Here is a 16,081-nt window from a genome sequence, read left to right as displayed (position 1 = left end):
AGACCATTTTTATTATTTACTTATTGCACACATGGGACTAAGAGAGAGAAAGAACGAAAGGGAGAACATGCCTACAGCAGCTCACTCTCTGAGTTGCTCTGCCGTACCAGCTCCATTGTTCTCTACATACCAACATCTGTTTGCATGTGGCTAAATCTGACCAACAGTAACAGCAGATGTTGCACAATGCTGAGATTATCTCACAAGTCAGTTGCATGCCAGATCCAAAGGTGAGCTTGGGGCTGTGATGGCTGCTCCCTGTAGACAGGGACCCCCATTCTTACAAATGGTGAAGTGCATAGGAGAAAGAAAGGCACTGCCCTCTTGGCCCTCTTCTGCAAGGCTGTGGATGGCTGTTTGTTCATTTTAGAATCAGTGCTTTTTAAAGGGGAAAAAAAAGATGCCAGTGCTCACCATGAAGTTGTTACACTTTTAACAGGGGTGGATGGGGGCTACTGATACCACATACCCTTGAGTGCTCCCTGAAAAAAGAACTGTTTAGAATCATTACTGAAAAACAACCAACTGAGAATTGGAGGAAAAGAGTACTGTTTTTGTTAAGTGCAAGGGAGTTGGACATGAAAAGTGCCTAGAGAGAGCGGGACATATTCTCTGCTACCTTGGGGAGGATCTCCTTTTATCTTAGGGATCTGAAGAACTAGCTAGAGGGAAGTCAATGCTGCATAAATCACACATGATACAATATGCTTTACATTGCCATCATCGCACTGTAGTATGGAGGTCCTGCTAGCAGGTAATAATAATAGTAATAATAGTAATAATAGTAATAATAGTAATAATAGTAGTAGTAGTAATAATAATAATAATAATAATAATAATAATAATAATAATAATAATAATTTATACCCTGCCCATCTGGCTGAGTTTCCCCAGCCACTCTGGGCAGCTTCCAATCGAGTGTTAAAAACAATACAGCATTAAATATTAAAAACTTCCCTAAATAGGGCTGCCTTCAGATGTCTTTTAAAGATAAGATAGCTGCTTATTTCCTTCACATCTGAAGGGAGGGCGTTCCACAGGGCAGGCGCCACTACTGAGAAGGCCCTCTGTCTGGTTCACTGTAACCTCACTTCTCGCAATGAGGGAACCGCCAGAAGGCCCTCAGCGCTGGATCTCAGTGTCCAGACTGAACAATGAGGGTGGAGACGCTCCTTCAGGTATACAGGACCGAGGCCATATTATTTATTATTATTTTTTGTTTTCCATGGGATACTGTGAGAGCAGGATACTGAATTAGATGGGCCCTTCGCCTCATCCAGCAGGGCTTCTGTTAAGTTTAAAAGAAATTTAAATCAGTACTATTTAGAAACTATGTGCGCTTTACCAGCTTTCTGATTGTTTGCTGGGTTATGTAAGCTTCAGAAGCCATAGCTGCCTTCTTGAAAAGTAAGTATTTCTTCTTATTGTGGTCCTTGTTTCTCAGGCTACTTGCTGAGCAGATCTATTCTGATGCTCTTAATTGGCTGTTGAGCCCACCCATTTTTAGAGGGTGGCTTTTCCTACCCTTTCACTGAAGACTGATGGCTAAAGAATGGATTCTTGCTTTACATGTCATTAATTTCCCACCTTTTCTACTTCCAAGCAGAAGCCAAATAGTAAATACAGATCTTAACCAAAGAAGCACTACAAGTAGACTGAGGAAGTGGACTGAGGCAGATTTACTGAAGGGCAGTAAAACTGTATTTGCCAAACCTATAAAGCAGTTAGAGAATCATAGAATCACAGAATCTTAGAGCTGGAAGGGACCCCAAGGGTCATCAAGTCCAAACCCCTGAAATGCAGCAGCTAAAGCATCCATGGCAGATGACCATCCAACCTCTGTTTAAAAACCTCCATGGAAGGAGAGTCCCACCACCTCTTTTGGGGGTCTGTTCCACTGCTGAACAGCTCTTACTGTCAGAAAGTTTTTCCGAATGTTTAGTCAGAATCACCTTTCTTGCAACTTGAAGCTATTGGTTCGAGTCCTACCCTCCAGAGCAGGAGAAAACAAGCATGCTCTCTTTTCCATGTGACAGCCCTTAAGATATTTGAAGATGGCTATCATATCTCCTTTCAGTCTCCTCTTTTCCAGGCTAAACATACCCAACTCCTTCAAGCGCTCCTCATAAGGCTTAGTTTCCAGACCCTTGATCATCTTGGTTGCCCTTCTCTGCACATGTTCCAGCTTGTCAACATCCTTCTTAAATTGTGGTGCCCAGAATTGGACACAGTTTCCAAGTGTGTGCACTTGGAATTACAGTCAGTGCAAGCCAGTTTTGAGTGTCTGCATTTGCAAGTGGAGAGCAAATTATTGCTTCAAACACAGTGAGCAGGGAGGTAAGGCAGAATAGAGTGGTACTATTACTTCCCTTGATCTGGACACTATACTTCTGTTGATACAGCCTAGAATAGTATTAGCTTTTTTGCTGATGCATCATACTGTTGACTCATGTTAAGCTTGTGGTCCACCAAGACCCATAGATGCTTTTCACATGTACTGCTAGTAAGCCAGATGACCCCCATCCTATATTTGTGCATCTGGTTCTTCCTGCCTAAGTGCAGAACCATACATTTGTCCCTACTGAAATTCATTTTGTTAGCTTGCGCCCAGTTCTCCAATCTGTTATGGTCATTTTTAATTCTGATTCTGTCTTCTGCGCCATTAGCTACCCCTCTCAGTTTGGTGTCATATGCAAATTTGATGAGCATCCCCTCAATTCATTCAATCAAGTGTTTATAAAGATGTTGAACAACAATGGGCCCGGGACAGAACCCTGCGGCTCCCCACTTGTCACGTTTTTCCAGGATGACAAGGAACTATTAATGAGTACTCTTTGAGTTTGGTCAGTCAACCAGCTACAAATCCACCTAAGAGTTATCTCTTTCAACCCACATTTTACCAGTTTCCTCGCAAGAATATCTTGGGGAACATTGTCAAAAGCCTTACTGAAATCAAAATACACTATGTCCATAGCATTTCCCTGATCCACCAAGTTTGTAATTACATCAAAAAAAGAAATCAGATTGGTCTGGCATGACTTATTTTTGAGAAAACAATGCTGGGTCTTAGTAATCACAGCATCCTTTTCTAAATGCTCTCAGATCGACTGTTGAATTATCTGTTCTAGGACCTTCCCTGGTATCGATGTCAAGCTCACTGGTCGGTAGTTGCCTGGCTATTCCTTTCCCCACTTTTTGAAGATGGGGATAATATTTGCCAGCCTCCAGTCTGTAGGGACCTCACCTGTTCTCAAAGATAATAGACAAAGGCTCTGAAATTACACCCACAAGCTCCTTTAGTACCCTTGGTTGCAGTTCATCAGGCCCTGGAAATTTTAATTCATTTAAAGTAGCTAGGTATTCCCTTACTAGCTCTTTTCATATATTGGGCTGCAGCTCCCTCCTTACATCATTTATTCTGTTATCACCAGGTTGGGCATCACTTTCCTTTTGAGTAAAGACAGAGGCAAAGTAGGTGTTGAGTAGTTCCACCTTTTCTCTGTCACCCAATAGCATTTCTCTGTGTTCCCCACACAGAGGACCCAACACTTGCTTGTTATTCCTCTTACTTTGGACATAGCCGAATAAACCTTTTAGTATTTTTAACCTCTCTTGCAAGCCTGAGCTCATTCTGAGCTTTAGCCAGCCTGACTTTCCATCTGCAACTGTTGGCTACTTATGTATACTCCTTTGTGATTTCCCCTTTCTTCCATTTCTTATACATGCCCTTCTTAACTCTCAGTTCATCTGTAAGCTCCTTATGCAGCCACACTGGTTTCCTTAGATGCCTCCCACTTTTCATTCTTGTTCGTATTGTCTGCATTTGGGCCTCCAGTATTTCTCCTTTTAAAAACTTCCATCCTTCTTGGACTCCCTTCTCACCAAATATTTCTGACCACATGATCACACCCAGTAGCTCCTTCAGCTTTTCAAAATTGGCCTTCTTAAAGTCCAGAGTGTGTGTCTGACTACACTCAGTTTCCCCTTGCCTCTGTATCTTCCAACCCAGGAGAACATGATCACTTCCTCCCAGGTATAACAAAGATAGTCTTTGCTATCTTTGTTATACAGTGTAAAAGATCAGTGGTAGAATATTTGTTGTTGATGTTTGAGAGTGTGCATTATTCATTTATTCATTCAAACTATAATTGGAAGGAGGAAACAGAAATAGGGGTTGCCTGCTAGCATCCTTACCACACAATTCCCAGCATATTTGAGGAAGACATGACCGTTAACCAATGTTTTTTATTTAGCTGGTGTAAATTAGTTGTGTAGATATACTCAATAAGACCATTGGATCCTAGGTGTTGGTTAATCAAGATCAGCCTTTCCCAACCTGTAGCTCTCCAGATGTTGATTGACTACAACTTCTATCATCCCTGACCATTGGCCATGCTGGCTGGTGCTGATGGGTGTTGCAGTCCAAAACCTCTGGAGGGCAATCAGATGGGAAAGGCTATTTCAGATGAATGATTAATGTGCTGTTGTGCATGTGACATCATATATCAGGCCCTCCATCCTCTCTATCTGGTAGTAGAAACTCTCCTCAGCACACCCCTTTCTCAATCCTGCCCCTACTGTCCCTGCTTTGCACTCCTCCTTGAGTGTTCCTGAATGGCTGAAATGTGTCATTGAACTCCAATTAAACTTCTGCCCTGGATGGAGGGTGGGAAGGGGTATGTGTAGAAGCTAATCTGCTGTATAAAGGTGAAATTTACATTCATTGTCTTTGGCCCCACTCACCACTGGCATGTGCCCCCCCCCCCAGGGTTTCTTAGAAAGGAATGTGGTCCTTGGACTGCAAAGTTTCCCAACTCCCCTGCTAGATGAATTAATCAGTAGTCTATATGAACTGTACTCTCCACCAACCTACAAAACAGAGGCCACTTGATTCCAGTTGAAAGGCCTCCATAACAAAACTTACCCTCATCACAACCACCCATAGCCCATCTAAATCTTACCAAATTTCATTTATGTTTACTTCTTTGCACCTTAATCGAATCTCCCTCCCTCTAGTAACTGGGTTGGTCTCTCTATTTGTTTCTCCCTCTCCCTCTCTTTGTCTAGAGCATTCAGCAGCGGCAAAGACAGGAGGCTGTTTCCCAGCCCAGGCACTGGCAACTCTAGAAAGCGGGACCAAGATTCCAGTGTGGGCACTGAGGCCTGGGCAGCGGGTCCAAGCCATGGATGAGCAAGGCCGTCCCATATACAGTGAATTCCTGGCATTTCTGGACAAGGCATCATCGGCACGGACTGCTTTCCATGTCATTGAGACGCGGGATCCACCCCGCCGCCTTGCCCTCACTGCAGCACACCTCCTTTTTGTGGGGGAGAATGCCACTGCACCCATGAAGGCTATTTTTGCCAGCCTGGTACACCCAGGCCAATATGTGCTGGTGACAGATGGGAGTGAGCTAAGACCAGCCAGGGTAGCAGCAGCCTCAGTGCAAATGGATATTGGGGCCTATGCCCCCCTCACTCGCCATGGGACGGTGGTGGTGGATGGAGTGGTAGCATCTTGTTTTGCTTTGGTGCAGGAGCAGCACCTGGCCCAGCTGGCTTTTTGGCCCCTTCGACTCTTTCGCAGCCTGGCAGGGGGTGAGCAGACTCAACCAGAAGGCGTTCATTGGTACCCTGCACTTCTCTATCGCCTAGGCCGAATGCTCCTGGCTTCGAACAGCTTCCACCCATTGGCCACAGCACAGTTTGAGAGATGAGACGACGTCATCAGGTGCCCCTTAAAGAGGGAGAAACCAGGTGTCACCTCCTGTGGTTATAGGGAGGGACTGCATGGTAGCCAGAATCCTGAATGTGGGGGAAAGGTGAGGCCACTGGCTCCCTATACCCTTTCCCAGGCATAAGGGCCAAAGAGAGGTTTTGACCTCTATCTCTGAGTTGCCCCCTTTTTGGCAGGTTACAGAAGGGGATGCCCAATGACAGGGTTGTATGCTGCTATTTTAGTTCAGGAGCCTCTGATAGAGGGGGAGTTAACCAGGTGGATGCGGGTAGTGAGTGGAGGCCTGGAAGCCTGGGGTGAATGAATGAGGGGAAGGAAATCCTGCATCTCAATATGCAGACTGGGGAAGTAGGAGGGGGTGGGCTGCTACAAGCAGGTATCTAGGAGGGCTTAGTATGGGGGCCCTGCAGGACACTTTCTCTCGGCAGACATCCATGTGGTGCTCCTCCTAGCACTGTGGGAGGCAAAGTAGCTGTAAGGAAGACGTATGGGACTCTTCCGTTGCTCTTTCCAGCTGCCAGTCAACTGGGCTTGTGAGCAGTGAGTGGGACAAGAGGTAGTGCACCAGCCCCGAAATGGAGAGGTGGGCACCAGTTATGAGGGAAGAGACAGTAGAAAGTGAAGGTTGTTTATAAAATCACACCGTCTTCTCTGGATCAGGTGAATTTAAGCCTGAAATACTTATAATGCCTCATTTCATTCTCAGATTCAGTAAAGAATCACTCCACCTATAATCAGTAGTGGACACTGGCAGCTTGCACCTGACCTCCAGTTGGTTGCATTGCGGCTACTTCCCAGGAGGTAGCTCAGGGGCAAGGCAGTGGTGAGGTTGAGCCAGACAAATTTGTGTTTCTCCCAGTGCATTTGCATCAGTGTTGTCACTTCACCCCTCTACCTCACAGTAACCAGTAGATCCGACTGATGGGAGGTCAGGTGAACACCGCCACCCCACCATGCCATCTGCTACTACCAATAACCATGCACTGAAAGAACAGGGGTTTGTATAGGGGAGAGAAATGTGCCTTATCAATGTGCTTTAAGTATGGAATGCTCATCAAAAGGAGGCTAAAACAGTTTAACTAAGGATGTTAACCCATGTTAAGTAATCTTGAAAGGAAATCACCTATAGGGTAGGTCGGACATTTACACAATCCCCCCACCCCCGAGGGAATGCATCATCAAAACCATTGATTTGCATATACTAATTTATATGTAGTTGCAAATTTAGAAATAATGACTTGTTATTTAAATAGAAACACACATCTCTTCATAGCAGGGAAGACTCAAGCCTCCCCACTCCCCTACTGCTCTCCTTTCTTAGGATTCTTTCTTTTTAATCCAGATTCACAGTAGGCAGCCCTTGAAATAAAGGACTGTCCTTTGCCACCCCTCCAAACAGAAGGTTGTCCTCTGCAAAGTAGGACATATTGACTGTCCTGCTGGAGAGCAGGACTTGGAATACCTAGTTTCTGTTAGAGCAAACTGGGACATGGGGAGGAGAAATGGAGGGGCAGGAGAGATGGATTCCTTTTGTAAAACCATCCTTTGCTTCCTGAAAGTACTGGAGAAGGATATATATTATTGGGTTGTAATTACTGAGTAGATAATCTTCCTCCATTATCACAGCACTCTAACAGGACAGTCCCCATTCCATTAACCCGGCAGAGGTTCTGATGCCTGTGCTTATGTGAGGGAAGAAATGCACTGTTTACTACATGCTCAATTTTAGCTGTTCTGTCCTGGATATTCTCAGAAATAACATGGTATCTCAGGATGGTGGAACTACTTGTTCCTATGAGACCACACTTATGCAGCATCGTGGGGGTAACATTTGCGGGAGAGAATCAGTTTGATTGTTTGTTTTTTGGCGGGGTGTTGTGTAACAATTTCCCAACCAACCAATTCTCTGATGCAATCCCTTCCCTGGCCTTTTTAAAAAAAGCTCAGCCACATTTCAAGAAAGGAAAGAAACCCAGATTTTTTTTTGGGGGGGGGGGGATGATGACGACAGAGATTACCTGGGAGAGCACTGTAGGTAGGGGGAGTGTTAAACACTCCCATCTACTGATTCATCCTTGTACACATGCATGCACACAACAATCAGATTCCCTTGGTAAACATGGGTTTGGGAAGATGCATTTGCCAAGGAGATGCACAGGTCCATTCTTGGAGCCTCTTCATGTGTCAGAAATTTTGTTCCAAGGAAATAAATTTTGTGTAGGAAAAATACATATCATGCACACAACAGTGTCTGATGAGCACTCACACTAGTTTTCCGCATGTGCACGTGTTGTAAAATGTGGCTTTGTGCTGTGTGTACATGCAGAACAGTAGATCCTCATGCTCACCCCAGGTGGCAGTGTACACAAGGCTTACAAATAGCTGCTTGTGCAATTGTAATAACAACTTTCAGGTGATTTGGCAGTTAAGTCTTCTAATGAAAAGAGTTCATTTATTCTCTCCCCCGCCCCCCGCCCCCTTCTCCCTGGGACCATCCATGTGCCAAAGATGACTAATAGATTTTTTTTGTGGGCAAATTGGTTATATTTTTCTCAGGCTATTAATTTTTGAAAATTTAGTTGTAAAGCTGTTGTATACAATCTTTTCCGGCAAGCAAGTAATAGCCATTCTGAAAATAGTCACATGTGAAGCAGCCCTTAGATGGGTTCCAGATGCCCTAATTTCATTCATCTCCTTAAAGAAATCCCGTAGCACTTTGTGCACTAGTCAGAACCAGAATCTGCTCCTTCCCCACGCTCTTACTTCTTCCTTGTCTGGTACCAGTTAAGTCATCAAGACAACAAGGAATAAGCATGTCCCTTGCTAGCAGCGTAGCTCAGAAGGCCCCCACAGTCCCAATATTGTGACTGGGGTGGTAGCATCTGGGAAGGCATCATCTCCTACCCCATGACATTTATTTATTTGCTTGCATTTGCAGGGTGCTCAAAAAGATTTCCCTGGTGAGGAAACCCTTTTGCTGAATGACACCAAATGGGGTGGGATGGGACATTTTTTTTTCTAAGGATAAAAGTATTTAAGAATTATTTCAGAAGTGATACTTTAATGGGACCATTGGGAATTGCAAAGCTTTTTGTCTCTTCACTGGATGTAGATTTCCTAAACAGGCAAGAAGTCTAATAAATCTCTTGACCCACACTTGGTGTCTGTGTCTTTTCTCTCTGAGTCAAAAGACCACACACACACACAAACACAGATATACATAGGTCTGGCTCCCAGCATACAATCTCTACTTTAACAGACATTATGGAATTGATCAGGAGAATTCGAGTGTTCTGAAGGAAAAGTATGTTATTTCTTAACACAGAGGTTGCCAACCTTTTTGTGAGTATGTTTGCAAACCAGAGAAACTGTCACCACCTCCGCAAGCCAGCACACCCTGCAACACCCTACAGGCGACACTAGAATGCTTCTTTCAAGCCTAATTTCAATAGAGGGAGGGGAACCTGTGGGAAACAGAGAAGCCTATGTGGGCACTCATGCCACACTGGTGACACCTCTCTTAAAATAACTAGGATGCTAACAGCTGTACCCCATCTTCTAGGCTTCTAGGATGCCTGGGATCTCTGCCGCACACATCAAATGGAACTGGTGCCGCACTTTGTGCATGTGCACTTGCAAACACAAAAATTCTAAATAGACTGTGAAATTTAGCCATTTCTGGAGCAGATAATCAAGATTGAACAGACCCCAATGGAGTGTTCCATGTAGGCATGAAAGAGGGTTTCCATGGCTCGGTTATGAGGGGAGGAGCTTAAAAGCACAGTTGCCATCAGACAAGTTTTTGGGAAAGAAGTCAAGGGCCTCAGAATCAGCCAGACGGGCCCCAAATGCAGCACATTTACCCATATTTTGAAGAATGTGAAGATACACGTATCACCGTATGAAGGGAAGTAGCTGTAAGAGCATTGAATATAGTGTCTAAAATTTTCTCACTGCACCAACAAGCATCTAAGATGGGCAATCCCTGCAGCATCCTGAACTAACTTCATTTAAGTGCTACAGTAAATAAAAGTATTCAGCCAGATTCTAGACTGAGTTTTTATGTCTATTATTACAGCAGAAACACAAGCTTGAAGCACCTTAAGGGACAAGACATTTAAAAATAGTGTTTATCCTGATGATAATAATGCATTATTTGTTATTCACTGTTGTGGGGTTTTTTTTTGTCCCAGTTGCCGTTGAAGCAAATTGGTGTGAGCGAAGCAAATTAAGTCTGCATGACATGTCCTGTACTCCATCTCAAGATGTTTACAGGCTGCAGTCTTTGGGCCTTCTCCATCATGCCCAGCTACCTCTTTCCTAACCTTTTTGTATGTTTGCTTGACACCCAGCCTGAAGAAAAGCACTGGAGAAGATTACATATTTTTATTTTATTTACTTATAAAAATATTTATATACTACTGCTATTTCATAGGAAAGTATCAAATTGGTTTACAATAGTACATAAAACCATATAAACCATACTTTATGACATTTCAGTTGCTACTAATAAAGGTCTTGCTCTGCTGTGGCTTTTGGATAGTTTTTAAAATATGAATCTATGATTTTTAACTATTTTAGACTGCAATCCTTATCTTATTTGAGAAGGTGTGTGAAGGATCACAATATTATTGTGATGTAAATTGGGAGACATTATGTATCATTCTTCAACAATTTGTTCTTCTCCTTCAAAGAGAAACTCCAGCCTACAGCTGCTGAATTATAACTTGCCAGCAAATTTCACACCAAGTCTGGGGGCAGCTTGCCTACCTGAGAAAGCAATTGTCCCTCTTTAGGACCATTTAATTTACACTATTCAACTTGCTATGCCAATTTATCATCAGGGGCCACCTATATGGAGTATATCACACCTAATATGGTTAGATCTGATCTTCATTAATACACTACACACCACTGATATATCATACATTGCTTGGCAGTTTTTCCTCATTTGGGAGACAGGAAACAAAACTTTTCTCTATGTCCTCATAGTTTGATTCCCACAAACTAGGAGAGCATCCTGCAGTGGGCTCTATCCCCGAAAAAGCTTATGCCACAATAAATCCAACCAAGTTAACTGCCTCATATATACAGCAATAGACAGTCTCCAATCCAGCAACTGAGTCAACCTAAGTTTAGCATGATTAGAATATTATTTATTTATTTATTTAGAAAATTTCTAGACCCTTTAGTATTAAAAACCTAAGGGTTCACAATACATAATAAAACATAACAAGCTACAAAAGTGTTAAACACATCATAAAAACATAGTAAAATGTAGTGGCAGAAATACAGAAGTGAAAAATTCGATCTTGGAGGTCAGGAAATGTCTGGACAAATGTAAAACAACTGATGGCAAACATGGAAAATGCCCACTCCAGTGATCTGTAGAGCATGATGCCACCATTAAGAGTAAAGAACCTTTACTGAATCAGGAGGAGCAAAGAACACTTTCAGATGGAAAACTGCATTTTATTCTGGGCAATCTTTTGGGAGGGGGCACATGCCAATGGACAGACAAACTAGGCATGATCAGAAGCAAAAATGGACAAAAGAATTAATATGTTATCCTTGTACAGTAGGCTAGTTTGTATATACACACATATCTCTCTTCCATCTAGACAAGCAAGAGGCATTATCAAAGTTGTGGGAGACATTCAAGTCAGGAAAAAGGTGTGAAGAAGAACCAGTGAGGTGTGTGCATTGAATTGGGAATACAGCCTGGGGAGAGTCTGTGGGCCAGATAGAGCCTAGAGCATGGGTAGGCAAACTAAGGCCTGGGGGTCAGATCCGGCCCAATTGCCTTCTCAATTCAGCCCACGGATGGTCCAGGAATCAGCGTGTTTTTACATAAGTAGAATGTGCCATTTTATTTAAAATGCATCTCTGGGTTATTTGTGGGGCATAGGAATTTGTTCATTCCCCCCCCCCCCAAAAAAAATATAGACTGCCCCCCCACAAGGTCTGAGGGACAGTGGACCGGCCCCCTGCTGAAAAAGTTTGCTGACCCCTGGCCTAGAGAGTCAAATTGAAGCACTGGGTCTGAGGTTCCCCACTACTGACCTAAGTGGTCAAACATGTTTGTACTGAAAGCAGGCTTTCAGACAAAACTTGTCCCAAGGCCAGGGTCAGCCTAGGATGTTTCTCACTTCAAGCAAAACAGAAAATGCCTCCCCACACCTGCTGCTGCTTCCCCTTCCACTGCCCCCCCCCCGCCTCCTCCTCCTCTGCAGCGCTCCCTAGAGCAGGCAGAGGGCAGTTGCAGGAGAACCCAGATGAAGAGGCAATAGGTGGGCCTGGGGGAGGTGGCAAAGATGAGGTACACTCCTCGGAGGCCAGATCTGCAGCCTGAGACAACTTCCTTACCTTGTCTCATGCGCAAGATGGCCCTGCCTGAGGTTCACTACTAACTAATGCACGTGCGTCCAAGGCAGTTTTGCTTTTCTCAGTGACTGTTGTATGGGGACTGCCACAACCAGGTAATTAACTCTTGGAAGCACAAGCTCACCACCTAGTGGTTATGAAAGGAAATGCTTAAACTAGAGATTAAATCATTCGTAGGATACATTTTTTGTGTCCATATTAAACAGTGGTAGTTTAATCAAACATTTAACACATTCAGTAAAAACAACTAAAAGTCTCCTGGTTTCTTAAAGACTAACAAATTTATCACCTGAGACTTCAATCTCCAGCATCTCCTGGTAGGACTTAGAAAAATATTGCTGTCTAAAACTCTGGAGACCGACTGCCAGCCAATGTAGACAATATTGAGCTAGATGGACCAATGGTCTGACTTGGTATAACATAGCATCCTATAATCCTAACAATGTTCAGTATTTATTACTGCCTTAGTAATAATGAAAACAATACTATAAGTTATGTATATATTATTCCACCCTCCTTGCTACATATGGGGGCAGGGGCCTCTGGCGGAACTTCACCTTTCCCAAATTTTGGTTCATTTTCTTAACCTGTACACTACACTACACTACACTACACTACACTACACTACACTACACTACACTACACTCATTGCTAGCCTCCCAAGACCATGACTAGTGCTGACTGCCCAGGATCACTGTTGACCGAATGGGGTATAAATCCAAATGCTTTAAAACTGCAAATATATCTCACTAAAGATCTTGAAGAAACATTGAACAAATGATTAAACAAAGGTAACATCAGGAAGCGGAACTGTGAAGGTTGTGCAATAGTGACAGAAAGGGAACACTCTGATAGGAAACCATTGGAGGAAAAGATTCAGCGTCTTTAGAGGAGGTGAAAAGAATGCCATGATTGTGCTGGCTGGATATGTAAATGAGCAATTTCCCTACATTCCATATATAGGACTGAAAGAATTGTGTCCCCTCCAACGTTCTGCATTTTCAGTGGCAGCGCTTTAATTAATTTCCTTACTCTTGAACATTCCCCAAAGGGGCAGCAGGGGGTGCTGCATGTCAGAAGATACTTCCATGGAAATTGTATTTGTCCCTTCAAGCCAACATTGCCCTCAGGTGTGCAGAATGCTACTGAGTTTGAAGAAGAGATGTGTTCTCTCTTCACAAGGCTGGCCACAGCAGACACCAGTAAACTCACATCAGAAGCATGTCCCATCTGCCCAGAAGTAAAATGTTTTGAAACTAATGTGAAATACTTGGTCCAGAGTATCAGAGAATACAAGAATGTCCCAACCTAGAATGATTTTGTTTACATATTCTGTAATGAAGCAGTAGTGGTTTGTTGCCAGAAAATCCTGATCCAACATATAAAATGGAATGTAACATTTAGGTCAGGGTTGTTCTTCAAGTGCCTTATGATACAATTCTGGTACCTGGATCCAAAAGCTCATTCTTTACCACTCACTGACCAATACTGACACAATGCACCTGGGAAGGAATTCACAGGAGCCTGGTGGTATTGGAGCAGAATGGCACTTCGGGATATACTATATTACTCACTGGCATTTCCAGACAAGGTTGGGGAAGATTATTGTATCTCCAATGAAACATTGGAGAGCTGCTATTAGGCATTGCAGTAGACCAGGATGGGCAGAAGAGATCATAGATAGGGAAGGATTTCTGACTTCCAATTGTTGAATAACAGTAACAACAAAATGACCCCCTCTCCCCCCCAAAAAACCCAAAACGACGACAACAACAAATATTACTACTGAAAAGAAGAAAACTGAAAGTGGAGGAGGTAACCAGACATGGGTTTGTGTATAGAATGACTGTCATGTCAGTTCATTTCTGCCACTCATATCAAATCCCTGGCCTCCAAATTCTATAATTCTAAATGTAGTTGGTGTGCCTCCAAAAAGAAAGGTGATCCTGCTAGCATGAAGTCCACCACCCACAGACAGTCCTGAGCTAGATAGCTCAGTGGTCTGGTGACTCATGTAATGAGGTGCCTTATGTTCCTTCCTATTTTGCTGAACTTTCATGAAAGAGGGGAAATAAATTTAAACATTTAATAATCTAATGACTGCACAAGATGGAAGAGCTACATAAACATGATTTAGGATTGTAGCATATGCCTCCATCCTTAATCTTTTCTCATTATTCCTAAACTTGAGAACCAAATTCCTTAAAATACTCACTCAGTAGCCGTGTCTCATTTTTTCACGAGTAACTTATTTCTCAAGGGTGGTGATGGAGCTGATGCTTGCTTGGTAGTCACATTCCTTGATCAGGAAAGTCTGTGCACTCTGACCCTGCTCAATAGCGCTTTTTACTTGCCCATGAGCTGCATACTGACATTGAAAAGAGGTTGTGGATGGAAATGCCTGGGATTGAGCATTGACTCCAAATGTTTCACTTCAGAAGCTGGCAGTCCTAGCTCTGTGTCAGAAACCTTTTCCGATTGTTTAATGCGTGATTTATTTCTCCACTCACAGGTTTCTGCACTGTCTTGCATCTATCTTTACTCATTTTCCGGAAATGGAGCTGCAGTCACCTCAAGGGTATCCCTCAACAATTGAGGTGTCAGTACACAGAAGTTTCAGTGAAGAAGCCACCTGCTGGTAGGAAAAAGTAATTATTATGCAACATTTAAAACTAAGAAATACTGCTGTAGTGGTCTCTTATACTGTACAGTACTTCTGTCTTCTGCAATTTTCATTTGTTTCTGGAAAGATTTAGAAGCTGAGTAACATGCCACAAACACACTTTCAATCTGTGTGTGGATTAATCTGGTATAACAGGCACATGAATTCCCAGTTTGCAAAATCTAGTAACACAGATAAGATTCCCCACACAATAAGCATACATAAACATGGTGAATTCTACACCATTAACACATGTTCTTGTTACAGCTCTGACAATAAACTTATAAGCACAAATGGGTTGTTGCAGGGTGTAGCAGTTTGTTAGACTAGGACCTGGGAGGCCAAGGGTTCAAATTTGCACTGTCATGATACTCACTGAGTGATTTTGGGCCAGTCACTGTATCTCAGTTTAGCCCACCTCAAAGGGTTATTGTGAGGATAAACTGGGGAGGGGGAGATTATCTTTGGAAGAGAGCAAAGCTAGGATATAAATGTGGTAAACAAAAATAACTACAGTAGCCTGCTTTGAATGAGTTGATTCTAATTTGTTCTTCTTGTAATTCTGAAAACAGAATCTGCAAGGAGTGATCCTCGATTAAGAATATGGAGCAGTGTGCAATTTTGTGTATGTGGCAATTATGAGAAAATAGGTGTTTAATGTGGTCCAACAAACTGAATGGACAGCATGTTGCTTCTGTGCTTTTTAAATGACAGCTAAACAAACTGGGAGTTTCATATTGGTTTCAAAAGTCGCTGATGGGTAAATAACCCATAAACTGTCCTGATAAAAGTTGGTCCTCAGTATTACTTTATTGTTGTGCCTTCTCCTTTCTCAAATGAGTCAACGTGGCTACCTGTTTTTGGGTTGCATCCCACTAAATTCTTCACAGAATTGGAAAAGTTAGTCATCTCCATTCACTTTAACGGGCTGACTTTGAGTATGAGTAAGACTTTAAATAAGCTTTTGTGAACAAGGTAATTATATATAAACTTCCAGGATAAAAGGAGACCTGAGTTGGCTCTGAGGGAGGGGTTCACAACTTTTTTCATGGTTCCTATACAGGAAGCCTGCCTCAAATGTGCTTGCTGCCTACAAAATAAACTCTTTTAAATACAATTTGTACCGTTATTCTGCTTCGACTTCTCTCTCCTGAGCTGAGGAGAGCAAACACGACACGCGCTTCCCGCCAAAACTCCCTGAGCACGAGCCGATCGTTAACGGCCACCAGAAAAATTTTGAGGAGGGAGGGGTAGCTGAGCCCTGCGGCGCGTGCCCCCCTCGCTCCGCCTATTCCCCA

At 43.1% G+C, this 16,081-nt stretch overlaps 1 protein-coding gene across 4 annotated transcripts in view; it reads left to right on the top strand.

The window, feature by feature from the left end:
- IHH (Indian hedgehog signaling molecule) overlaps positions 1 to 16,081 on the top strand; it is a 37,042-nt gene that overhangs the window by 18,390 nt on the left and 2,571 nt on the right. For 2 of the 4 annotated variants that reach the window (XM_077934132.1, XM_077934130.1), the window contains exon 3: positions 14,634 to 14,759. In XM_077934132.1, coding sequence (XP_077790258.1) covers positions 14,634 to 14,759 — 126 coding nt within the window. Of the gene's footprint in view, positions 1 to 5,067; positions 8,894 to 14,633; positions 14,760 to 15,355; positions 15,409 to 16,081 lie in introns of those variants that run through there. The other 2 variants (XM_028741913.2, XM_028741904.2) reach the window with 2 other exon arrangements.

This window comes from Podarcis muralis, chromosome 1, assembly GCF_964188315.1.
Source record: "Podarcis muralis chromosome 1, rPodMur119.hap1.1, whole genome shotgun sequence".
Taxonomy (NCBI): Eukaryota; Metazoa; Chordata; class Lepidosauria; order Squamata; family Lacertidae; genus Podarcis; species Podarcis muralis.
This window is presented reverse-complemented; position numbering and strand designations above follow the sequence as displayed.